At 32.4% G+C, this 26,826-nt stretch overlaps 1 protein-coding gene across 7 annotated transcripts in view; it reads left to right on the top strand.

The window, feature by feature from the left end:
- The window catches only part of MPP7 (membrane palmitoylated protein 7), a 227,991-nt gene that overhangs the window by 151,437 nt on the left and 49,728 nt on the right, over positions 1-26,826 (top strand). For all 7 annotated transcript variants that reach the window (XM_031939802.1, XM_031939805.1, XM_031939804.1 and 4 more), the window contains 5 exons: positions 9,551-9,632; positions 11,289-11,374; positions 12,182-12,256; positions 12,471-12,667; positions 17,926-17,990. In XM_031939802.1, coding sequence (XP_031795662.1) covers positions 9,551-9,632; positions 11,289-11,374; positions 12,182-12,256; positions 12,471-12,667; positions 17,926-17,990 — 505 coding nt within the window. The remainder of the gene's footprint in view (positions 1-9,550; positions 9,633-11,288; positions 11,375-12,181; positions 12,257-12,470; positions 12,668-17,925; positions 17,991-26,826) is intronic.

Below are 26,826 nucleotides of genomic sequence, written 5' to 3' on the forward strand. Positions count from 1 at the left end.
ATATATAAGCCTAATCATTCTTGCATTCATTTTAAGTTGAACTTCCATGAAGTTCACTGTACTTGCCTTGTGTCCTTTAGTGCTTGTTTTCTTTGTTACAGATATTCCAAATAACTGGAGTTTTATTCATTTGAAAAAATATTATTTTGATGTCATGATTATTTTTATATCATCTAAATTTCCCCCCTATAAAATTCCCCTTACTCTCCCAGAAAGCGATTCTTTATCACAAAGAATTTTTATAATAGCTTTTTATTTTTCAAAGTACATGCAAAAAAAAAAACTGTATAGACATGTATACATATATTGTATTTAACTTACACTTTAACATATTTAACATGTATTGGTCAACCTGCCATCTGGGGGAAGGGGTGGGAGGAAGGAGGGGAAAAGTTGGAACAAATGGTTTTGCAATTGTTAATGCTGAAAAATTACCCATGCATATATCTTGTAAATAAAAAGCTATTTAAAAAAAATACATGCAAAGATAATTTTCCTCATTCACCCCTGCAAAATTTTGTGTCCCATATTTTTCTCCCTTTTTCCCCACCTCCTCCTTCCCTAGGCAGCATAAACAGCATAAACATGTCAGTTCTTCTAAACATATTTACACATTTATTATGCTGCACAAGAAAAATCAGATCAAAAAATGAGGGGGGAAAACCAAGGAAGCAACAACAGCAGCAAAAAAAAGATGACAATAATATGCTGTGATCTATATTCAGTCTCGGCAGTCCTCTATCTAGATGCAGATGACTCTCTCCATCACAAATCTATTACAACTGCTCTGAATCATCTTGCTTTTGAAAAGAACCACGTCCATCACAGTTAATCATCATATAATCTTGCTGTTTCTATGTTCAGTGATCTCCTGGTTCTGCTCATTTCACTTACCATCAGTTCATATAAGTTTCTCCAGGCCTTTCTGAAATCATCCTGCTGGTCATTTCTTACAGAACAATAATATTCCATAATATTCATATACCACAATTTATTCAGCCATTCTCCAATTGATGAGCATCCATTCAGTTTCCAGTTTCTGGCCACTACAAAAAGGGCTGCCTCAAACATTTTTGCACATGTGGATCCCTTTCTCTTTTTTTGATCTCTTTGGGATACAGGCCCAGTAGAGAGACTGCGGGATCAAAAGGTGTGCACAGTTTTATAGTCTTTTGAGCATAGTTCCATATTGCTCTTCAGGATGGTGTGATCAGTTCACAACTCCACTAACAATGTATTACTGTCCCATTTTCCCCACATTTCCTTCAACATTTATCAATATCTTCTACTGTCACCTTAGCCAATCTGAGAGGCATGAAAAGTAATACTTCAGAGTTGTTACAAAGAATTTTTAAAGAGGAAAACTGATCAATAATTTGAAAACCTCACACAATATGCAGTATTCCACATATCTTTCCTCACAACTTCATAAAAAGAATGTGATGAGGTACCTTATTATATTGAGTCTTTCAAGCTGTATTTCTTTGTGACACTGAAATTTCATTTTCAGTTGTTTGATGGTAGTTGTTAATTTATATTGTTGTGGTCTTTTGGCTCTGCTTGCTTCGTTTGGCATCAGTTCATGTCAGTCTGTGCTTCTCTGTAGTTATCATATTTGTAATTTCATACATTTCAGTAAAATTCCATTATTCAATCAATCAAGAAGTATTTATCAAGTACCCATTATGTTCCAGGCATTGTGTTTAGTACTGAGTGTACAAAGGAAGACAAAAAGACAGTGCCTATTTTGGGGAGCTCATAATCTAATGGGGAGACAATCTGAAAACAATCTGAATGGGCATGAACAAGTTTATGTAGGTTTAAGTGGAGATGACCAAAGAGGAGAAGCATTAAGGGGATTAAAGAAGAGCTTCTCATTAGAAAATGGGTTTTTTCTGGGAAGCCTTAGATAAACAGATTCCGAATGAAGTGAACAGAAGTAGGAGAACATTATGCACAGTAACAGCAATATAATTCGATGAAGAACTGTGAATGGCTTATTTATTCTCAATAATGCAATGATCCCAAAAGGGACAATTCCAAAGGACTAATGATGAAGCACACTTTCAGAAAAAGAACTGGTATTACTTAAATAGAGACTGCAATATGGTAGTTGTCATTTTCTTTTATCTTTTACTTTTATTCAAGTTTTCATGTACAAAATGACTAATATGGAAATGTTTTACATAATTGCATATACATAACATATTGGATTGCTTTCCATCTCAAGCAGGGGGAGGGGAAGGAAGAGTGGAATTTGGAACTCAAAACTTTTAAAAAACCAAATGTTTAAAAAATTGTTTTAACATGTAATTTGCGGGGGAAGAATAAAATATATTAAAAGGGGAATGCAAAAAGAAAATCTCTTTTTGGTGGTATTGGAAAGAAGCCAAAGAGGCCAGAAGGCAGTGATGAGAAGGAAGAGAATTTCAGGGAAGGAACACTTGCTGGTGTCACTGCATTAGAGTAAAGTGTAAGGGATAGGGAAAACCAGAGGGTGCAGAAAGGTTTTGGTTGACCTGAAGGAGACTATATATCTGTTTTAAAAGGAACAGTTGTTCCTATCAAATAGGGTGGCGAAGAGGGTGGCAGGATCAGTGAGGAGTTTGAGCAAGGAGAGTTTGGCAGAGGAGTGGGGGAGAGAGTGCAGTGGGCCCAGTATCCACTCAGTGAGAGGGGGAAGCGGGAAGAACCTGCCCTAGGAGAGAGCAGAAGGTCCTTGTGAAAGAAGCTTCAGAGGTACTCGTCCACAGGACATAGCGACTTTTTGGGTAAAAGAGAATGAAAAGGTGAGGATAATGTCTAGGTTATGAACCTGGTCATGGGAGGGGCCTGGTACCTCTACATCTCGGCAAGTTTGGAAGAAAGGAGGGCTTAAGGGAAAAGATAATGAATTAAGTTTTGGGTGTGTTATGGGTAAGATGTCTGTGTGACATCCCAGTTTGAGATTTCCATTAGGCTATTGAAGATCCAAATGTTGGGGTTAAAAGAGAAGTTATGATTGATAAACAATCAGTGTCAAGTTTGAGTCCATGGAAGCTGATAAGATTACCAAGGGAAATAGTATAGAGGAAAGAGAGGGCTTCAGACAGAGCTCTGAGGGACTCCTACCGTTGGTGCAAAGAACTAGGATAAAAAGCCAGTAAGGAGACTAAGAAGGCATACTGAGAGAGTAAGGAAGAGAGCCAGAACAGTCTTATGGAAATCTGGAGAGAAGAAAATAAGTATGAAGAGGAAGAAGATGATTCATAGACTGCAGAGAAAATGAGAAAGATGAAGACTGAAGAAGTCATTACATTTGGCAAGTAAGAGTGGTTTCAGCTGATGATTAAGCTGAAAGCCAGACTAGAGACCTAAGAGAATGAGAGGAAGGTAAGTAGAGGCAACAAATGTAAAGATCCTCAAAAAGTTTAGCTACCAAAGGGAAGAGAGATCTGAGATTGACAGATCAAGAAAGGAAGGAGTGAGACACAGGCATGTCTTTAAGCAGTAGAGAAGCATATAGTGAATGGGGGCAATTCAAGAGAAGTGAGAGAAGGGTCTTGTTTAGAGGGAGCAATCTGCTGGAGAAGACAGTGGAATGTGCATATAGAAGAGTTTGCCTTAGCAAAGAGAAGAGCCACTTCTTTATTTGAAACAGGGATGAAGAAGTCTCAAGAGAGTGACAGAAGTCATCTGAATGATGAGATGGAGGGGAAGGGATGAGAAAGAATTCTGAGCAACTGGAATCCATTTTTTTCCCCAGTGAAATGTAGTGCTCTAAGAGGGTGGGAAGAAGGGAAACTATGTATGGGAAGTTTGAAAAATGAAAAGATTTGGCAAAATTGCTGTGGTGAGTGGAATGGTGAGTTAATTAGGATCTCATAAATGGTTTGTTTTGTTTCAGTGAGATTATGTTATAAACATAAATTTATAGTAGACCCAGTCAGCACAATTTAGTAATCTTTTCCAGCATCTTTCAGAACATGGGAATAGAACAAAGGCATCAGATGTTTGGAGTAATGCAAGGTTGAAGCTTGACAGGGCAAGATAGTAGAGGGCAAGAGATTCCAGACAAGAAACCAGGATGGAGTTAACTAATTTACCAAAAGAGCATGATCAGAAAGGAAAGAGTGTCTGGCCAGTATAAGGCTGATGGCCCAGGAAAGAACTGAGGGTGAAAGGATTAGAACCTGTGATGAAGATGGAAAACAGGTTTTTGGCTTGCCAGGCCTGGCCAGGTGGAATGCCAATAGATTGTGATCACAAAAGAGATCTTTCCAGTTCATCCATATAGAAGTGGTGCCTTTGTGAGCTTTTCGCTAGATCCAGGTGTGGCCATCTCTAAGTGTGGCTTGAGGTGGGATGGAGTAATAGGAAATGTTTAATGAATTAATTGAGGAATTGGGAGGTTAGGTGTTTGAAGAAGTTTCAGCAAGTGTGTTGAAATCCCTTAGTATGAGAGTCAGAGTAGGGGAGGAGAGAATGACCAGTACTAGCTAAATTTTTGGAAGATGGTAAGAGAGTGTTCTGGTTTGTCTGGATCCTTTTAGAGCCTCAGAGTCATCTGACATTAATTGGCTTTTGTGTCTGGAATAATGACATACCTTTAATTGATTGTGATTATACTTGTTAATCTCTCTAAACTACTTTAGATTTAAATCCACTGAACTGCCTATGTCAAAGTAGTAGGGTTTTTTTTTTTATTTTCATATTGATTTTAGCCCAGATTAAGTTGTTGAAAAGAAAAAAGCATCTCCTTTGTTCTTTTTAAATTTGATTTTTATGTTCATTTAGATTTTTGGTTTGTTTGATGATGTGATATATAATAATAGCTAACATTCATTTGGCATTTCATGGTTTGCAAAGTGCTTTGCATATCATACTTCATTCACTATCATACTCACCACAATCCTGTAAAGCTGAGCATTATTGTTTTCTCCATAGTATAGATGAGGAAACAGATTGAGAAGAGGCTGATGGACTTCTCTGACATCACACAGCTAATAAGTGACTGAGGCAGAATTTGGACTCGGGTCTTACAGTCTCCAAGTCTAGTGATCGATATATCTATCTTCTATGTCACAAGTATAATAGGATGCCTTCCAACTTGTTGTTTTAGTAGTAATGTAGCCCAATTTAGACTTTTGCCAGAAGTGCATTCCATAGAAAATACATTCTACATATACAAATATGTCTACTAGGCTAGTCCTTTTTTGTTTCATTATACCTGTTTTTTAATTATAGAAATGTGATTATTGGCAAATTCTAGAAAAATCCCACTTTCTACTGTGGTGTGAATTCTACCCCACCTAAAGGGCAGTATTTCAGGACTGTGATGCAATGTGGGATGACTTTTCCAAACTCTTGCTGGTTTCTTGGATGCCTTTTCAAGATTTCCTTGCCAAAAAATCACTGCTAGTATGTGTTGTTCTTACAGCCCAGTAGTTCCATTTGTTAGCCTGAGAGCGTCCAGACTTTGCCTTTGCTCCATAAAATAAGAATGTTGAAAAACCTGCTTTACGATACTTTCCTTGTCTCATGCCAGAAAATTAGAATATTCCTCTGCCCACTAGGAAGTTAATTGATCCTAAAGCAGGTGATACTTATGTATATTGGCCTAAGAAAAGACAACTTAAGTAACTTATCTGTCATGCTTATTTTATTATCATCTGAACTGAAGAGACATCTCCAAAGTAGACAGTAATGTAATGTTATGATAAAACCCTAGGCTAAAGGCATCAAGCACACTGTTATAGTTCTGATTTTACCATTCATTTATTGGTATAGTCAGTTTATTTAATCTCCCTTAAACTTCCAATATCCTCATCTGTAAACTATTTCTGTGAACAGGGATAGGAAGAACATCACTTCTCCTATTAATGCATGAAAACATCTAGAGTATAAAAATTGAAGGTAATTATTATGGAAAGGAAGCTGTGATCTTATATAGTCACCACATTAGTCCAAGTCCTCATTGCCCCTCACTTGCATAGTTACAGTAGTTTCTTTTTTCAAGTCTCTCCCCTCAAGTTCATCCTTCAAATAATTATGTTATTCCTAAAGCACAAGCCTGAATTTATCACTTCACTAATCAGATACATTGCCTCCAGGATAAGTCATAAAATCCTGTTTTGGGCAATTTAAGCCCTTCATAGTCAGACTCTACCTGTCTTTTCCAGCTGATTGCATATTACTCCCCTTCATTCACTCTCCATTCCAGGCATGCTCACCTCCTTGTTTCTTGAAGAACATATGCTGTCTCCATATTTTTATATATGCTTTCACCATGACTAGATGTTCAGGATATCATGTCATTTCATTCCCCAAAAATTTAGCACTGTGAGAGCAAGGATTGTTTGATTTTTGGTTTTGTATTCCCAGCATCGAGAATGATGCTTGACACAGTAAGCATTTGATACTTTTGATTGATAATCATTGAGACCAATATGGCATCATCTGAACAGATCATGATCTTCTAATTTCATTTTCCTTTTTTTTGGCCAGTACTGCTACAGTGTTAGAGCAAGGGAATAATGTAGATATAATCTGCTTAAATTCCGCAGAGTATTTGATGGACTCTCTAATATCATTCTTGTGGATAAGATACAGAGATTTGGGCTGAATGATAAATGAATGCACGAATTCAGAGCAAATTTTTGTTTAGACCCAAGGGTTAAATCATTTATGGTTCCATGTTAACTTGGAAGCAAGTCTCTAGTAAAGCACCCTCAGGCATCAGTATTGCTCCTTTTGTTGTTGATAATTTTTATCACTTGATTGGCAGAGATGACATGCTTTTCAAATGTACAGACAATGCAAAATTTAGAAAAGTAACTAGTACATTGAGTGCTGGCATCTTGTTTCAGAAAGATCTTAGCAGCCTAGACATTTGTTAAAACTTAATAAGATGAAATTTTAAATGAATATATTTATTTTTAAAAACTTAATTATTATAAATATTAAACATTTTTTGAGTTTCAAATTTTCTTAATTCTTGCTATTCCTTCTTCATGCGTAATCAGTTATATAAGCGAAAGTCATGAAAAACAATTCCAGATTAGCCATATTGCAGGGAAAAAAAGAAAGAAAACAAAAATAACAAGAAACAAAGAAAATGAGATCATTCTTCACTCAGTTCATTCTTTCTGGATGTGGATAGCATTTTTTTTTAAACATGAGTTCTTTGGAATTATCTTAGATCATTGTTTTGATTAGAGTAGCTAAGTCTTTCATACTAGATCACTGTTACAATATTGCCATTATTATGTTCTCTGCTCACTTCACCTTGCATCACGTCATAAGTCTTCCCAAGTTTTTCTGAAAGCACCCCCCCTTACCATATATAGCACAAGAATACTCTTATCACAATCATATACCACATCTTCTTCAGTTATTTTCCACTTGATGACTATCCCATCCACTCTGTTTCCATTTCTTTACCAGCACAAAAAAGTTGCTATACATATTTGTGTACATATAGATCTTTTTTCCTTTTTCTTTTATCTTTTTGGAATAAGATTTGGTAATGGTATTGCTGGGTCCAAAGGAATGCACAGTTTTATAGTCCTTTGGGCACAGTTACAAATTGTTCTCCAGAATAGTTGGAGCAATTCACAAATCCACCAACAGTACATTCGTAACTATTTTTTCACATCCCCTCCAGCATTTGTCTTTTCTTATAGATATGAGATGGTACCTCAGAGTTGTTTTAATTTTAATTTCTCTGATCAATAGGGACTTATAGAGCTTTTTTATATGACTATAGTTGGCTTTAATATCTTCTTCTAAAAATTTGCCTGTTTAGGGGCAACTAGGTGGCTCAGTGGATAGAGAATCAGCCCTGAAGTCAGGAGGACCTGAATTGAAATCTGGATTCAGACACTTAACAATTCCTAGCTGTGTGACCCTGGGCAAGTCACTTTAACCCCAATTGCCTGAGTTTAAAAAAAAAAAAAAAAACAAAGAAAGAAAAAGAAAAAAAAAAACTTGTCTGTATGCTTTGATCATTTATCAATAGCAGAATAATTCAGTCAGCCAAAGTATTTGGTACTGGTAAAACACAAACAAAACAAAAACTTGGAGGTAGATCAGTGGAACTGACTAGATAGCAAGAAACAGAGGTTATTTCTAACAAACTAAATTATCTAAGGAAGAACTTCTTTTCTTAATAAAAAGAACTGCTGGAAAAACTGGAAAGTGGTTTGGCAAAAATTGATTAAAGGAGTGTTTTATATGATATAATTCAAAAAGCTCAAAATAGATAACATGATTTGAATTTAAAAGTAACACCAAATTAGAGTAAAATACTATTTAAATAAGTACTAGAAGAAATCATAAAAGATGAGAACTTTGATTATAAAAGTAATAAGCATTTGAAGAAACAAAATCAATGAAGATATAATCAGAAAAGAAATAGTAAAATGCATAGGCACACTGATGTTAAGTTGTTGATAGATTTTTTTGTTTGTTTTTTGGCCGAGGCAATTGGGGTTAAGTGACTTGCCCAGGGTCACACAGGTAGGAAGTGTTAAGTGTCTGAGGTCAGATTTGAACTCAGATCCTCCTGATTCAGGACTGGTACTCTATCCACTGTGCCACCTAGCTACCCCATGCTGATAGATTTGAAAAGGTCCATCTAACTACACTCAATTTCAGTTTCAATGTTACAAGAAAAGAGATTAATTTGTCGATGTTCTTTGATTGAGCAATTCCACTACTGTTTATATAATCCAAGCATGTCATAGACAGCAACAGAAGTCTAATGTATGTATACCAAATTTTCAAGTGCTCAAAGAACTGAAAAAAAAAATTGTGGTACCAATGATTTGGATTGACTGAAAAAGGTATGGCACATTAATGTAATAAAATATTATTGTGTCATAAGATAGTAAATAGGACTCAGAATAATATGGGAATATTTATGAACTAATACAGAACAAAATAAGCAAAACCTGGTGGTGGAGGTGGAGGTGGGGGCGGGGGAGGGGCAATGATCACAATGATAGAAATAAAAAGATTACCAAATGAAAAGTAAACTCTGAGTAATTAAAAAGCCAGGAAAAGTCTAGGAGAGCAGATTGTGAACCTCTCCTCTACCAACTCACATCGAAGAGGCAGAATACTACCAGGACAGAATATCGTATTCTTTTTTAGATGTAACCACTCCATGGAAGGATTTTTTCTTTATTATCTTTCTTTTTGAGTGAGGGCTTAAAATAGCAGTTAAACAAAGATAAAAGGAATCAATAAAATGTATTTTAGAGGCACAATAAAAATATAAAAATGATTATAATAATGTATAGATTGAAAGAATATCTACAAATTGCTTTGATAGATCCAGAAAGTAGATATGAGATGCAAGTTTTCAGTAATAGTGATCATAATATATAAAATTAATGTTGATTATTAATTAATAACATAGCATTCTTTGACTTAGTCTATAATTTTTCTTTATATTAATTAATTTTTTTCCTACACAATTGAACTTATTTTTGAGTTTTTTTTTTTTTTAATCTGTCTTTTCCTTTCCCTTTTCTTTCTTTTTTTTTTTTTTTTGGGTTGTCTTTAGGGAGCCACAATTAAGAAGGATGAACATACTGGAGCAATAGTTGTGGCTAGAATTATGAGAGGAGGTGCTGCGGATAGAAGTGGTAAGATTTCATATAAGTGAAAGTAAGAAAAATCATTGTTTTAAGAGTAACATTTACATAATGTATCTGTGTTATCAATATATAATCAAGGAAATGACAGTTGAAATATGGAAATGATTTAGGAGGGGTTTTTTTGAACTAGATCATATCATATCAATGACTTTTTTTCCCCTCTTTCATTGCTTATTCCCAAATTCTATATAAATAAAGGATGAGCAACCCTCACAACTCTTAAGTGTCTTTCTTTCTGAAATCATTCTAAGTGTGTAAGGCAGTACGCATTGCTGCCTAGGAGTAGGAAACCTTGGCATTATAACATAAAGCTGCCTCTTAACTCCCTAACTTTGGTTAAGGCATTTTAACTCTGTGGGTCTGTCTTCTGTCTCTAAAATGATGGTGCTATGCAACATGTTCTGACATTCCAATTTTCTAAATATTTCATTATTTCAGTTAGTTTTTTACAGAATCAAATATCTGAACACTACAGTCTCTTAGAGGAAGAAAAGTTCTTTAAGAGAGGGAGGGAAGTAATTACAATTTTTGTCTTGTCTGGTCGTACTTCTGAGATATTGGCAACTTAAGATATATCTTTCTCTCTCTCTCTTAAAAATGTCTTGTAAAAAAAACCCAAAACATTCTTTTCTTTTAAAGTTTTGATTCTAGAATCTCTTCTTCCCTTCTACCTTTCTCCCATCTCCTGAAAAGACAATCAATATGATACTAATTACATATGTGAAATCATGTGAGGCTTATTTCCATATTAGTCTTATCATGGAAAACAAAACAAAATAAAATGAGAAAATTATACTTCAATTTGTACTCCAAGCATATCAGTTCTCTGTCTGGAGGTGAATAGAATTTTTTCATCATGTGTCCTTTGACATTCTCTTGGATCATTGGATTGATCAGAATAGCCCAAGTCTTAAATAGCTGATCATCATTACAAAATTTCTCTTACTGTGCACAGTGATCTTCTGTTTCTGCTCATGTCACTTTTTATCAGTTCATGTAGTTCTTGCCATGTTTTTCTGAAGCTATCATTTGCATCATTTCTTATAGTATAGTAGTACTCCATCACAATCATATGCCACAACTTGCCTAGTTGATGAGCATCCATTCTATTTCCAGTTTTTTTGTCAACACAAAAGAGCTGCTATAAATATTTTTGTATATATAGGTCCTTTTTCTTGTCTTTAATTTTTGTCAGATGTAACAGTATCATTAATGGATTAAAGGGTTTTTCTTTCTTTTTGTTCAGTTGTTTGCTCCCTGTTACTTTTCCTGGACAGAGAGCTTCTCCAGCTGCTACTGCTGTCACTGTCTGCCTCACTCTGGACCCCACTCACCTTGATGCTACAGACTTTTTTTTTTGGACCTTCTAAGTTTTCTTAGGCTGTTAAAATGTCTCCCTCTTATCTTTTGTTGGATATGTCATTCCAAATTTTGATTTGAGGTATTATTTTAAGGACATTTTTGGGAGAGTTCAGCTGGGTCCCAGCCTGTACTCTACGGTCTTAGCTTTGATCCTTCGAGTATACTTTTCTTGAATCTAAATTACTATAGGGGATTCTAATTGTTCCTTAATTGCTTAGGTAAATTTTCAATTCCATATCTATTTTAGTATACTTTATATTATAACAGAGTTGTGATTTCTAGGTCTTATTCATGTTGGTGATGAACTCAGGGAAGTAAATGGAATTCCAGTAGAAGATAAGAGACCTGAGGAAATAATACAGATTTTGGTAAGAAGCAAAATTATTTGTAAATAGCAGTAGAAATTCATAGTGAATAGAAATCCTTGTTCATTGAACTTGATGTATTTAATACTGTATTATTATGCAAGCACATACCATAATTTGTGATTTTGATTTTTAAATCTTTGAAGACTCATTTAGATGTGTCATGATATACAAACACTTTTTAATCATCTATGAACATTCTATGAATCTAATGACTCTTTAAAGTCCTATTATATAAGTACTCTGAGAAACCTGTTCAGTTTCTGGGCTTTGAAATAATTTTGACTAAATTCTTACCATTGATAATATGAGCATTTTTAATTAGATGTAATCACAGAAAGTAGGTAGATTTTTTTTTTATTAATGTCAATAAGTTTTTTTGTGGATTCTATTAAACTATAATGAGCCTTTCCTTTATTTATAGGCTATTCTCTCATGTTCACAATAATTATCTTTTATGTAACTTCCCATTCAATTGCATTCAGTAATACCAAATGAACTCAATATTCAACTACCTCCAATATTCAATGTTTCTTACATTTTGAGAATATTTTGTGGTTTATAAATATTTTAAGGATTAAAAAGTAGACAGACACTAGATCACAAATGGAACAATAAAGACAGATGAAGTGATATAATTATTGTGGATTTTTAAAAACTTTTTTGAAATCTTTAATAAGTTTTCTAGTTATAGTTTTTATATAAATGATTTGCTCATTATGGCATAACTGAATGTTATAGCTCTAAAGTTATTAAATCTTAGATCTATTTGTGTAATATCTCCTTGTTTCATCCTTTTTTTTTTATCAGGCTCAGTCTCAGGGAGCAATTACATTTAAAATTATACCAAGCATCAAAGAAGATGTGCCATCTAAAGAAGGCAAGGTAATTACTACTTATAACTGATGTTTTGTTATTTTTTTTTATTAACAGCAATATATTCCATATAGCATGCTACTTTTGCATTATGATTTGCTTATATTTTTCCTAGTTTGTTCTGGCTTCAGTATCAGAGTAAGAACAATGTGACCAATTTAATGCATTTAATATTGATATTTATTTCAAGTAACATTCAAATTAAATATTTTACTTTTTGTAGATGTATATCAAAGCCCTATTTGACTATGATCCTTTTGAGGATAAAGCAATTCCATGTAAAGAAGCTGGGCTTTCTTTCAAAAAGGGAGATATCCTTCAAATTATGAGCCAAGATGATGCAACTTGGTGGCAAGCCAAACATGAAGGTGATGCCAATCCTCGAGCAGGCTTGATCCCTTCAAAACATTTCCAGGAAAGGTGAGCTACTGAGGAACACTATTGTGTTCTCTGAAATAAACTATTTGCCATAGTTGAAATGACTTGTTAACTTGTCAGAGTTGTTATTCTAAACTCAAAAATCATTTCTATAATCTTAGATGGTCATTTTAGACATTTTTGTACTTGGAACTTGGCTTTCCTTAATTTGGTATCTGCATATAAATGACTCAATGTGATGGGCTAGTCTTAATCCATTTGGAAAGTATATGAACAATAGAATATCATTATGAGAACTGTAATAATATACTAGGTATAATAAATGCTGTAGTCTTTTTTGTCCTGTTCAGCAAAATTGTAATCTTTTGATTTTCATTTCTCAACTTGAATAATTTGTATTATTTTTATTTTTTGTAAGTGTTAAATGGTTTGTTTTAAAACAAGTCTATATTCTACTACTATATTTATTAATCTTTGATCTATAGAAAATGAATGTTCTAGTACAATAAAGTGGTGTTAGAAAGGGACTCTGTGAAGCCCTTTCAAATTCTCCTCCAAACAACTAGAAAATCACCTCCAAACTGGTCTAGGATAATTTATCAGCCTTGCAGGAAATGTCTGTCTCACTGGGATGAGGGGGAAGCAAGGTCCTAGAACTACAACAGTTAGCTTCACTGCTTTGGGTCTCTGTCAGACCTCTGAGCCTGGGGCATCCACTGGCAAGGCCCCACCTAGGCCAGAGAGCCTTCTGTGCAAGTGCAGCAAGGCCTCCCCCTAGTAACCATGTCCCCAGCATAAACCACAAGCTGGGCCTTGACTCCATTGCTGACATCAGGAGTGAAGCTTCACTTTGGGGCTGGTCCGTCCTGTTTGGCCAAGAGCAACTCAGCGCAGGGTCTCACCTTTCATCAATCTCAATCTCAGGGTCTCATCAATCACAAAATTAATCCCTCAAGGCCTGTTAGCAGAGAAGCTCTGTAACCAGTAGCATGGCCTCACCCAGGAATAAGGCACCCAGGACAGTCACAGGCTCAGTCCCAGGATGAGCCAGAAGGGATGTCTGCTTTCTAGAGAAAGTGCGAGGCTAAACCCTGAAACCCAGTGAAAGTCAGTGGTGAGACCCAGAGCCCCAGCATGAAAAGCCTGGGACAGTGAAGGACCAGAGCCCAACTCTCACATGAAAACAAGTCAGAAAAGAGAAAGAAAAATGGTCAGGAAACAACAAAAAAAAGAGCTTGATTGTAGAAATGGTGAGAAGGAGGACAATGGCATAAATTTAGAAGAGGACAAGAATGTCAAAATGCCCTGGAGGAAGCCTCAAAGGAAAATGTTAATTTCATCTCAGACCCAAAAAGGATTCCTAGAATAGCTTTAAAAAGATTTTTAAAAGCAAAGTAGAGAAGTAGAAGAAATGTTGGGAAAATAAATGAGAATAATGCAAGAGAATCATGAAAAAAAGGATCATTGGTTTGGGAAAAGATATGCAAAAACTTAATGAGAAAACAAATTCTATAAGAAATAGAATTGGCCAAATGGAAAAAGAAGTACAAAAGCTCACTGAAGAAAATAATTCCTTAAAAATTAGAATTGTAAAAGTAGAAATTAATGATTTTGTGAGACACTGATAGGATTTTAAAAATCAAAAAATGTTTTAAAAGGAGAAAAAAAATTTCTCATGAAAACACAACTGACCTAGATAATAGATCCAAAAGTGATTATATAAGAATTATTTGACTATATGAAAGTCATGTTCTTCTCCCCCTCAAAAAAACAAACACCTAGACAAAATATTTTAAGAAATTAACAAAAAAAAAACAACTATTCTGATATATTAGTTTCAGAGGATAAAATAGAATTGAAAGAGTCCCTGAAATTACCCCCTGAAAGAGATCCCAAAATGAAAACTCTTAGAAACATCATAACCAATTTCCTGCGTTCACAGGCCAAGAGAAAGTAATTACAAGTATAGAAAGAAACAATTCAAATATTGTGAAGCTACAGTAAGAATTACAAAGGATGTGGCAACTTGCACATTAAAGAATAGGAGGAATTGGAATATAATAGTCTAGAAGGCAAAAGAGTTAGAAGTACAACCAAGAATCACCTACCCAACTAAATTTAATAAAATCTTTTAGAAAGAAAAAAATGGATGCTTTATGAAATAGATGACTTTCAAGTATTTTAATTAAAGGATCAGAGCTGAATTTGGAATTTGACCTCTAAATACAAGACTCAAAGGAAACATAAAAAGATAAAAAATAAACAAGAAATAGAAAAAATAAGAAATTCAATGAGGTTGAACTTTCTAATTTCTATAAGGCAAGATAATATTTGTACTTCTTAAAATCTTTATTACTATAAGAGCAGTTAGGAGTACATCTAGATAGAGGATATGGATATGAGATAACTTTGATAAGATGATATCCCCCCCAAAAGAAAATAAAGGGGTAAGAAAGAAAATTGTACTGGAAAAACATAGGGGGAGATTGGGATAAATTATCCCACTTAAAAGAGGCATGAGAAAGATAATTAAAATGGAGAGAGGGATGTGGTGGGTATTAACCCATACTTCATCAAAAGTGATTGAAAGATGGAATAACATATATCCGGTAGAATAACAAAATCTATTTTACCCTGTAAGAAGTAAAATAAGCTGATAAAAAGAAAGAGTATATTCAGGAAGGTGATAATCAGTAGTAGAATACTTTTGAGAAGGGAAAAGGTGAAGGATAAGAGAAAGAGAGAGATAAATCAACAATAACATGGAGGAAAAATACAAAATTATTTATAAATGTGAATGGGCTGAATTCACTCATAAAATAGAAACAAATAGCAGAATAGATTAAAAATCAGAATTTTACAATATACTATTCACAACAAACACATTTCAAATAGAGAGATAGATGGAGGATAAAGATCAAGAGCTAAAGCATAATTCATTATGCTGCAGCTGATGCAAAGAAAGCAGGGGTAGCAATCATAATCTCAAAAAAAGCAGAAACAAAATCTAATTAAAAGAGATGAAGAATGAAACTATATCTTGCTGAAAGGTACCATGAGATTCCTCAGTTTTTCCCCTCTCAGAACTAGAAAAACTAACAAAAACAAACAAACAAGAAAAAAAAAAATTAGGGAGATGAATAAAATTCTGGAAAAGTTAGTTATGACAGTTCTGTGGAGAAAATTGAATGGGAATAAAAAGGAATATTCCTTTTTCTCAGTAGTATATGGCAGCTTCACAAAAATTGACCTTGTTTTAGGACATAAAAACCTCAACCAAATGTAGAAAAGCAGAAAAAGTAAATGCATCCTTTTCAGATAATAATGCAATAAAAATATATATTCAATAATGGGCAGTGAAGAGATTAAAAATTAATTGGAAGTGAAATATTTAATCATAAAAAACAAGTGGGTCAAAGAACAAATCATACAAACCGTCAATAATTTCATTAAAGAAAATGGCACCAATGAGACAAAGCTTGATATAGAGAGCATTACAAAATGTAAAATAATTTTTGCACAAACAAAACTAATGCAACCAACAAAATTATAAGGACAGTTGAAAACTGGGAGGCGAGGAAGGAATTTACAACAAATATCTCCGAAAAAAATCATCTTTTCTCAACACATATAGAGAACTGCATCAGATTTATAAAAATACAAATCATTCCCCAATTGATAACTGATCAAAGGATATGAGCAGATGGTTTTTAGACAAAAAAATCAAAGCTGTCTATAATCATTTGAAAAATTCATTATTGATCAGTAAAACATCAATCAAAACAATTCTGAGGTCCCATCTCACGTTACATCAGAGTGGTTAAAATGACAAAAAAGGAGAATGTTAGATGTTGGAAATGTAGTAAAACTGGGACACAATTACACTATTGGTGGAGTTTTAAACATTCTAGAGAGCAACTTAAAACTATTTCCAAAATTCTATAAAACTGTGAATACTCTTTGATCCAGCAATAACAGTGCTAGGAATATATCACAAAAACATCACAAAAAAGAGGAAAGGACATATTTGTATAAAAATATTGTAACTCTTTTGTGAATGTCTAAGAATTAGAAATCATAGGGATGCCTATCAATCGATGAATGACTAAACAAGCTTCTGTATGGAATATTGTTGCTTTATAATAAATGGCAAGCAGATGATTTCAGGAAAACCTGAAAAGACTTAAATGAACTGATGCACAGTGAATCGAACAAAATCAGGAAAATGTTGTACACAGTAACAGCAATGTGTGATGAAGAACTGTGAGTAACTTAGCTATATTAAGCAATATTGAGGAAGTATACTCTTTGCATTCAGTGAAAGAATTGATATTGATTGAATTCATCTTGAAATAAATTTTTTATTTTCATTTTTTTCTTTTATTTGAGTCTTGTTGTACAAAATGACTAATATAGAAGTGTTTTACCTAATTGCACATGTACAGCCTATAACTGTTTGCAACTTGGAAAGTGGGTAGGAAAAGGAAGGAGAGAGGAATAGAATTTGAAACACAAAACTAAATTAAAAATTTTTTTTAAATGAAAAAAAATTTGAAGGCTTTCTATGCATGATTATTGTATAATTCTGTGACTTTCAGGCACAACTCAACCTTTCCTTCTCTCTGTTTTTTTAAACTATAGGAAAAAGATGGCAAAAATAGCAAAAATAAGAAATACCTGAACTTAGCCTACAGGTTAGGGCCAATTCTGATCACAAGTCTTCATTGATTAGTCTATTCAGAATGTCCATAACAAATATTAGTTACATTTGCTTATAGGCTTAGATTACTTTTCTCTTTTTTAAATAAATTTTTATTATATTAAATGTTTAACAATTACACATAATTTTCAAATTCTTTGAAACTTCCAAATTTGAGTTTCCAATTTTTTCTTTCCTCTCCTTTCCCATGCTTTGAGAGGGCAAGTAATATATCCATTATATTTGTGAAGTTAGAGTCCTTTTTTTCTTGTTCTAGCTCTTTCTGCTTCACTCTTAGAATTGGCTAAGATGAACCGATTCTCTCTCTAGAAAGTAAAGCCTGAGAGAGGGGTAAAATAAAAATGAAAAAAAGGATTCTCCTAGGTTTTGTGATTCAAGGTTCATTCAAAACCGACAGTTTGCCTATGAATACAAGTTGTATGTACCAACCTGCACTAAGGTAGGAAACGTTAAGGTACAGACCATTTTTGGTGAATGAGTGCATTATTTCTTTATTGTCAGGAAGTGAAAAAAAAAACTTAATAAAAAAAGAGAGAAAGAAAATGAATGGATTTATTTATATTTCTCTCCCCATTTCCAGGAGATTTGCGCTAAGGCGACCAGAAGTATTAGTTCAGCCCCTGAAAGTTTCTAACCGGAAATCATGTAAGTTTGTTAATGGGGGAAAAAGGGAGACTAGACCCTGGTATTTCTTTCTTTCTTTTAAAAGAAGTTCTTGTAACAAATCAAGAACTTGTATCCCTTTGGAGAATTTTTAAATACTCTATTTTCAGCTGTGAAATTCACTCTTTGAGAGTACTTATTTAAACCTGTTGAAGTAATATGATGATAATAATAGTAAGGAGAGGGGTAGTAGTTCAAGAAAGAATGTGCCTTTCAGAATAACTGATAATAGAGTTTTTGTTAAAATAAATTTTAAATATTTACTTATCAATTTGAATTATGATGTTTTAAAAATATAATAGGATAATATTCTTTTAGAATATGTTAGAAAATATTATATATTATCATATTTTAGAAAAAAATTTTGAAGTCCCAAGGTTCTTTAGAAAATAATTTTTACACCTACTTTTCTTACTAACCTTGTCCATCTCCCTTCTCTTCTCAATTACACTTTTTACTCATTCCCTCACATCCAACTAGCACTCATCAAGAGAATAATAAAATAATAAAAAAAATCATAATGATGTAGCGCTAGATTTGGAATCCAAGATAATTGACTTCTAATTCTGTCTCAAACTCCCTATGTGTATTTAAGCAAGGTACCTTTTGGAGCGTCAGTGTCTTCATCCATTTCAAGAGAAAGTTAGACTTGATCTCTAGGGCCACTTTCAAGCCCTATCTTATGATCTTAGAATCAGTGAGTGTACATGCTAAAAGATATAGAATATGTTTCTTTTAATCCCCAAATCTTAAGCTTCCCCGCCCTGACCTCAAGCCCTGTATCTTTGTTTCAATAAAATAATTGCCCATTTTGAGGTGAAATGAATAAACAAATGGAGATAAATACATTCTTTGCCCAGATATTTTGCAGCAAATACTCGTGTTTAGTCTTGTTGCATTTTTCATATCTCTTGTTAATTTCTGTCATTTATAGAGATGTATAACAAAGGTTATCTCAGGTTTAGTCAGAATTAAACTATCTGCCTTGGAATGTAAATGTCACACATAAAAAACACATAAAAACTGAATTGCACTGATTTGAAAGTCGGCTTGTCCCTTCTACTCTAAATCTAAACAGAAAAGCACTTGTCATCTGTCGCCACATTTTAACATCAGAAACATCTAAGATTTAATTGAAAAAGTTTCCTACTGCTTTTAATTTCAAATCTGCTTATCTATGGAGGGGAAAAAGTTTAAATTTTAACAATAACTTCTTAAATAGTATTCCACAAAATTGGTTCTAACAAAATAAGAAATAATTTTTAACATAATTATCATGTCTGGAATTCTCTTCCTTTCAAGGCCCCAATTTTGTTTACCTTTTGAGTCACATTGGAAAGCTATTTTGGCATGCTTGGCATCAAGTTGAATCAAATGGCCAGAAGGTTTCTTAATTTTTATCCTCAAGAAATTTTAATGGGGTAGGGAATGCCAAATGTTCTTTTGACATCAGAGTTGTGAAATATTTTTCAATTAAGAGACATGAGCTTGATTTTTTATTATTTACTTCTAGAACTAAAATAGCATGAAATCAAAAAATTAATGTAGATTTGTTGACTTCCCTAAGTTGAACTGTAGCTTTTGATAACATATTCATTTGTTCACATCATTATAATACAAGTATAGACTTAATCTTCAGTTTATAAATATAATATGAGTATATTTATTTGGGAAAGAGCAGAGTCAGTAATTAAAACTTTTTACAACTGGTTTTATTCCCAATTTCATCTTATTTCTTACATTATTCTGCTAGTAGAAATAAAGATTGAATGCTTCTATTCTGCCTCATTCTTGATACCTTGTTGCCTCTTAATGTTCTCAAACTTCCTTATTAAATACATTTGTTTGTTTTTTCCCTAGAGAATTCATTTGTTAACTAGTAGAGAACTTATTTAACTCTTTAATCATTTGCTGTCAAAATGAACAATATCAGCATTTAATTGAGTGTCCACTTTATGTAGAACACATAACATATATTTAATATATTATTAAAAATAATAACTATGGAAGAAGATTTATATCGTTAATGAGCTGATAATTTAAGAGTTTCTATAAAAGTCAACAGGTAGATCCCACTAAAGCAGAATACCAGTAGAGTCATTGCTATATACCAAAGTTGCTTGAAATTAAAAATTAACAAAAAAATTGTTGAAATCTCTGTATTGATTCACCTGATTAATTGATAGTGGTATTTGAAAGCACTTGATATTATACCTTCATGCAACTAGTGACTTTCCTTGAAATACTTTTCCACTAAATATTCTCCTGTCCTTGAACATGAATTTTTTGAAGTGTTAATTTTTAGCAGTAGTTAATAATATCATACTCTTATTTCACATGATATGCTACCTTTTTTTACTACTTCATAATTGGTATATTGATATGAAAATGTACCCATTGTTCCTGGAATATTTTTAATATTTTTAAATATCTATTTATTAGAATAGAATTTAAGCTATCTTTCAAGGTATACATTATGTAATTATTTTCGGGAAGATGATTCTAAGATGATTATGTCTAGAAGTTTTTGAAAAGTGAATTTGTGATAAACATATTTATTTATATCTTTTACATATTTTACATGTGAAAATTGAGACCAGGATTTGTGTGTGTGAGTGTGAGTGTGAGTGCGTGAGAGAGAGAGAGAGAGTGTGTGTGTGTGTACACAGATACACACACACATACATATGTGGATATGGATAAATTAACCAATGTAATTAAATCTGAAATGATAAAAATATATTTTTTAAGTATATGATTCAGTTGAAGTTTAACTATGCTAAATTCTTTATAGTTTGATTAATTAAAATGGGACTTAGAGGGTTTCAGTTCATAACAGCATGTAAGTTAATAACAGAATGACTAATCAGTTTATTACAATGTTATGTTTCCAGGTATTATCATCTCTGCATTGATTAATTTGGTAGTTTTTACCTTTCAAATATTTAAATGCAAAGGTGTCATTAGCAAGTCTAGAGTTTAAAGTTAGAGCTAGACAAAAATATGGCATCAGGAAAGTATAAAACCAATTATTATTGTTCCTTTTTGCCTTTGTGTAAGGATAATGAGTGTAATTATGAAAATTACTAATATATACCCAGAACGTAGTTTTTTACCCTAAAGAATATTACTTGCAGTATATCACAGACTCTTAAAATTAATCCCAAATCTTAGGAACTTTTTCTTTGGTATTCCAGAACAATTCAGTTTTTAGAGAAAGTAAGAATTGCTTGTTCAAAAAGAAAAGTATTTTCACAAACATTTCTACACAGATTTTATTTTGGCAATTTAATGATAAATTCACTAAAGACTTTAGCTGTATATGGGCTTGAAGACTCTGATAATAATATTCCGTGGTTTATTGTGTAAAAGATATAACTTGTATTCTGCAAATGAGTAAAAGCATATTCTTTATCTCAAATAGCATGTAGAAATCCTTCAAGATAGAAAACTTAGTGATTTATGTTCCTAGACTTCATATAGTTTAAAATACATTGTATATGATTGCCTTCTTACACATAAGCAACATATATCATCTGCCCCTTTTAAAAAAGAAACATTAATTTCTATCATTTTTTAGAATGTTCTCAAAATATTTTGTATCTACATGTTGAATTGTAAATATATCAGGTGAGAGCCTTCCTTATGTCATAAATACTAATTTTTCTTTTACTTTTATGGCATATACTTTGTATTTATTCTTTGCTTTTAAATTTCAATATGTGAGATCTTCAAAAAGAAAAAATATATACCATTTTCATATGGAATATTTTACTGCAAAGGATTCTACTATGGATTTATTTACAGCTCTTAATTTGCTTATGTTAAAGGAAACTATCAAAATATTGATAATATTTTCAATCAAAAAAATTGATCAAAAATTTATAATAAACATGATTTCTTTAAAAAACACTTATTGAATTGCTCTTGCTAAATATAGTTCTTATGGAATTATTATAACAAAAGCATCATTTTATTGACTTTATGAGTATGCAAAAGCAAAAACATAAAATATATCTCATTCTAGTTTTGATTTAACCATATGTGATCGACACCACATGAGTAAGAGGAAATATTTAACTGCAGCCAAATGGTGTTCATTCAAACAAGATGTAACCCAGTTTATCCAAAGACAAGCATTTTGTGGATTGAAGACCACATTCTGCCAACAAAAGAATTTAAACATTTAGTGAAAGAATGAATATATTGTTCATGTTAACAATTTTTAGAGGCCAAGTATTTAAGAATAATATAAAGCAGGACTTTACAGCTTGTTGCAATAAGGTTTTTCAAGTTTAGTCTGTTCCCTGCTGCCAGCATATTGGCTTAAGTTCTTGTACCCTCACGCATACTGTTAATTCACAAATAAATTAGACCATTTAGAATATAGTGTCAAGTTCTTCTGCTCAATATTTTGCTCTTATATTGCTATGTACTTATTTCTTTGTGTGTATATATTTTTCTTTGAGAAGAAATAATGTCAATTTTTTTTTCTCTTGTCAAAGCAACTGAAATGCATTCTTACAAAACATTTGGGGAAAGAGACAATGGGCAGTGAAGTAATTAAGTTCATTCTTTCTACTAGTAGAGTGCAAAAGGAAAGATTTCTCTCATTACATGTTAAGTATCAGTGTTGTCTTTAACATTTCAAAATGCGGCCTCTGAGCCATTATCAGGATATTTGCACTTTGATTTTCCCCAGATGCAGTGGTTTAATTTGAGCCATACATTCTCTAGCAAAGTCCTATTTGCAACCAATGCCATATACACATGAAATAATTTCTCAGGGTTATCTTTTGTGGTTATGAAGTGCTTTGGATTTTTTATTTAATTTTAATTTTTTTTATTATTTTCATTTGTTTTATGCTTTGAGAAACTAATTTCCCCATATGGAAACTGAAACTTTAATCTTGACCTATTTAACATGCCACTCAGAAGTGTGGTCTATGTTGAAATGAGTAATATTATATGCAAAGACAGATGATAGAAAGTTTAGAGGATATAATCACTCTGTCCAATAATACCAGATGTATATTTCAACACGGAATGTAAACACTACAACCATTGCAGTAACTTTCATGGATAAATGGTTTTTCCAATCTTTGCTGTCATAGATATAATGGTTGACCCACAAGATTCTAATAGTATCCACAAAATGGAAATGGTGCTGTCAGTTTCTTTGTTTTTATTTTCAACACAGTAATAATATAAATTACAATAAATGTTATGTAGTTATTGCTTATGTTAAAGTAATATAAATTTTTCTATATAATAATGGATCAGTAGCCGGCAAAATTTTAAATGATGAGATGTTTACCTGAGGATATTAAATGCATCATCATTAGAATTTATCACATTAGTAAGTGGAATAAGAGAATTAAGTTAAAGACATTAAACAAAAGCTTAACAGACCTGTTAAGCTGGAAGGGTCCAGGTGTGCAAATTGGGTTCAAGGGCAGTTAAAAATGACTTTGGAAATTCACTTGGAGTTTTCTTCATATGTTGGTTTGGATTTTTCTTTTTTGTTGTTAACTGTTTTTAAGATTTTTTTCCCCCATTTTCAATTTTCCCATTATCAGACACTTGTGTTTTCTCTTTTGAGAACTGATTGTTTATATCCTTGGCCATTATGGGTTTAGAAACATGAGATCTATCAGCAACTTCTTTAATTGATCTATGCCATCCATATTATTCCCCCTAGATAGTTTTAAAGTCATAAGATTTTTTAAAAAAGAAATACTAAGAGAGAACAAAATTCTAGTTTATGATATAGAACATTAATTTAATTGTCAAACTTGTATAGTACAGCTGCTTGTTTTTATGTCATGTCACATTTTGCAGTTCATTGGATATTCAATGCATAGGATGGATTTGTATCTGTTGAAGTATATAATATTACTGTTGAAATAAGAATTTTCTAATTGCTACATCTTCTTTTCTGATGAAATATTGAGGATGTCTGTAATTTATTTGATGCTGAATCTTTGGTACAAAATATAGCATTGGAATACAATACTATTGATTAAAAAAAATAAGATCTACTTTATCATGTTCTTCTTTTTGGCACAATTTCCAGGAATGCCTAAAAATAAAACATACTTAACTTACTTTATCGAACATGCATATATATTTCTTCTTGCCTTTGTATCTGGAGTTACTAACCTTCAAAATTCAATTCCATTTTGTTCCAAATGTCTACTTTTGATGCTAACTTGGTTAGTTCTATGTAAAAGGTAATGAAATCAGTAGTTTTGGTACCCCATTTTGGAATGTTAAGTAATGGTTGGTAATTCGTTTATGCTGTTTTGATTTATTTGCAATCACCTAACAGTGTAATTATTATGCAAAAGAAGAAAGAATTGCTAATCTCACCTCTTCTCTTATGTCCCCACATGCCCTACAAAGTGCTATTATAGCTAATTGTCAAATTTGTCCTCTGACCAATCCATATGTAACTCCCTATTTATTAGATGCTTCCACTACTGCAGGCAACTCCTAAGTCAAACTTGATTATTTAATTGTTACTGATTTAATTGTATTAGTAATTTGGGAATTGGTTTAGGCTACTATTTGTCATACAAAATCAAACTGTAATGGTAAAAATAATTATTTGATTTTTTGATCTATAGAATAACTTTTTCTTTTTCTTTTAGAAATATTTTTGTTGAATATTTTGTTATGTTTGGGACACTCAAAACTATTAAGGTTTTGAGATTCAATTTTTGCGTGTGTGTGTGTGTATGTATGTATGTGTGTTTTGTTTCTGTGACATGGAGTAGTAGAAAGAACATTGGCTTTCATGCTTAATACCTTTATGACTTTAGTTAAGTCAATTAATCAACATGGGTCTCATTTCCCTCATCTGTAAAATGGGGTGGTTAGACTCTGCTCCTATAATGCTTCTCACTATTTTTTATCCATTTATTTTTATTTTATAATTTTACTACCTGAAATACCTTGTAGCCAAAGTTGGCCTATAATAATGAATAGCATCCTAAATATCCTTTCATTGATACATATTTTGAAGACGCCTCATGAGTACATTTTGTTAATTATTTCATTTCATCTCATTTCACTCTGGCTAATTCCATTAGGTACATGAAGGCTTGTGCTCTTAATATTAAGTTGTAAAGTTTGTTTTGTTTTTTTTAAGATCGTTTCTTTTTCTACATTTATATAAATTTAGCCTATTTGTTGGATGATTTAAAAAATTTAAAACATTTGTTTTCCTTTTTGGCTCTTCTAAGATGAGGAAACAGTTGAGTGTGGTAGGTGCATTTTTTTTCTTGCTAGATATAATGTCTTCATTCTTTAATTGTATTTCAGCACATTTAATCATTTCCTTCCCCTTTCTTTTTTGTGCTTCTCAGAGGAAATTGAAGGTATATGTATAAAAGTTTCCCTGCATAGCTCAGTAATTTTATTTGGTGAACATGTGTTTGGGATTAAACTGAATATGGTTCAAAGTTTATAGGAGATTATTATGTTATACATACAAAACGTTTATATTGACTTTATAACACCGAGCATATTGAAGTGTAGATTCTTATGTTTTTAAAAAGAAGTTGGAAAAATTTTTGTATGTAATCTTTTGTCTTGCATATAAGGAAAAGTGATATGAAATACTTCTGGTTATTTCATTTTGTTGGACATTCACAAATAAATGTTGGTACAGTAGGAATATTTAATTTCTTTGAGCTAATGTAGTTATTGGGAACATTGTTTTTTTAAACACTAAAATAAACTATGTCAAACAATTTTTTTTTTGCCCTTGTTATTCACTAGAATATTAGTGCAGGATTTTTGCAGCTTATTTTATCCTTTCTTGAAAATACATTAAAAAATTCCCTTTGTTATATGGTATATCTTTATCTTTTTTTTTTTTTTTAAATGGAGCACATGTAATAGTAACTGAAAGGATGTATTTATATAATCATGACCTTTCTGTCTAATCCAGTGAGCCAATAAAAAATTGCTGTCTCATTTTTTTTAAAACAAAACTTTATTTGTAGAAGTGACTTTTTTTTTAAGTGCCAAAGTTTTCTTAAACTTGAAAAGGAAAGCAATTCTTTAAAATTAATAGGAATGCTTTCAGAGAAATGTTATGGAAAATTGGAAAACATCAGTTTGCATGATAAATTTTAAAGTTTCTCCAATTGAGATCATAAAATAACATCTTTTATGCTTAAGCAGTGCTATGGTGAAGGCATTTCCATGCTGTGCTTTACATAATTATTTTTAAAAATTTGTTTTATTTTATTTAAAAAATTTTTTTCTTTGCATCTGTGGCTGAGCATCTAACTGTTCTGCTTTATTTCTTGGCTTTTGTTCTGTATGTTTTTACACTCCAGAAGATGCTGAATGTGCTGGTAACAACAGTGGAACCTATATAGGTGAGCAATTAGATATGAAAGACGGTTTGTTTTCTTTTCAACTGCTTTTTTTCTGGAACTTTTAGTAATTTTTTTATTTTTTTGTTTTGGGAATGGGGCTAAGAAACGCATCAGCATGTCTTGATGTGGATTAAAAGAGCATGGAACCTTACATATAAACAGGCTCAGTGGATTTGACATAAAGGATTTTAACAATTTCGTTTGCACTATTCTAGAAGCTGTTCATTTACCATATTTTACTTAACACTTATGATTCTTAGGGACAAAAAGAACTAAATAATATAAGAGGTAGATTGTGTATATCCTCTTGGTGTGTATGTATATGTGTGTGTATTTCAAAATTACAAGGTTAACATTGAAGATACTGAAATTTTTAAGGCCTCTTAATAATTTATAGGTTATTTTTTTCCTCCTCAGATAATCAG

Source organism: Sarcophilus harrisii, chromosome 5 (genome assembly GCF_902635505.1).
Source record: "Sarcophilus harrisii chromosome 5, mSarHar1.11, whole genome shotgun sequence".
NCBI lineage: Eukaryota > Metazoa > Chordata > Mammalia > Dasyuromorphia > Dasyuridae > Sarcophilus > Sarcophilus harrisii.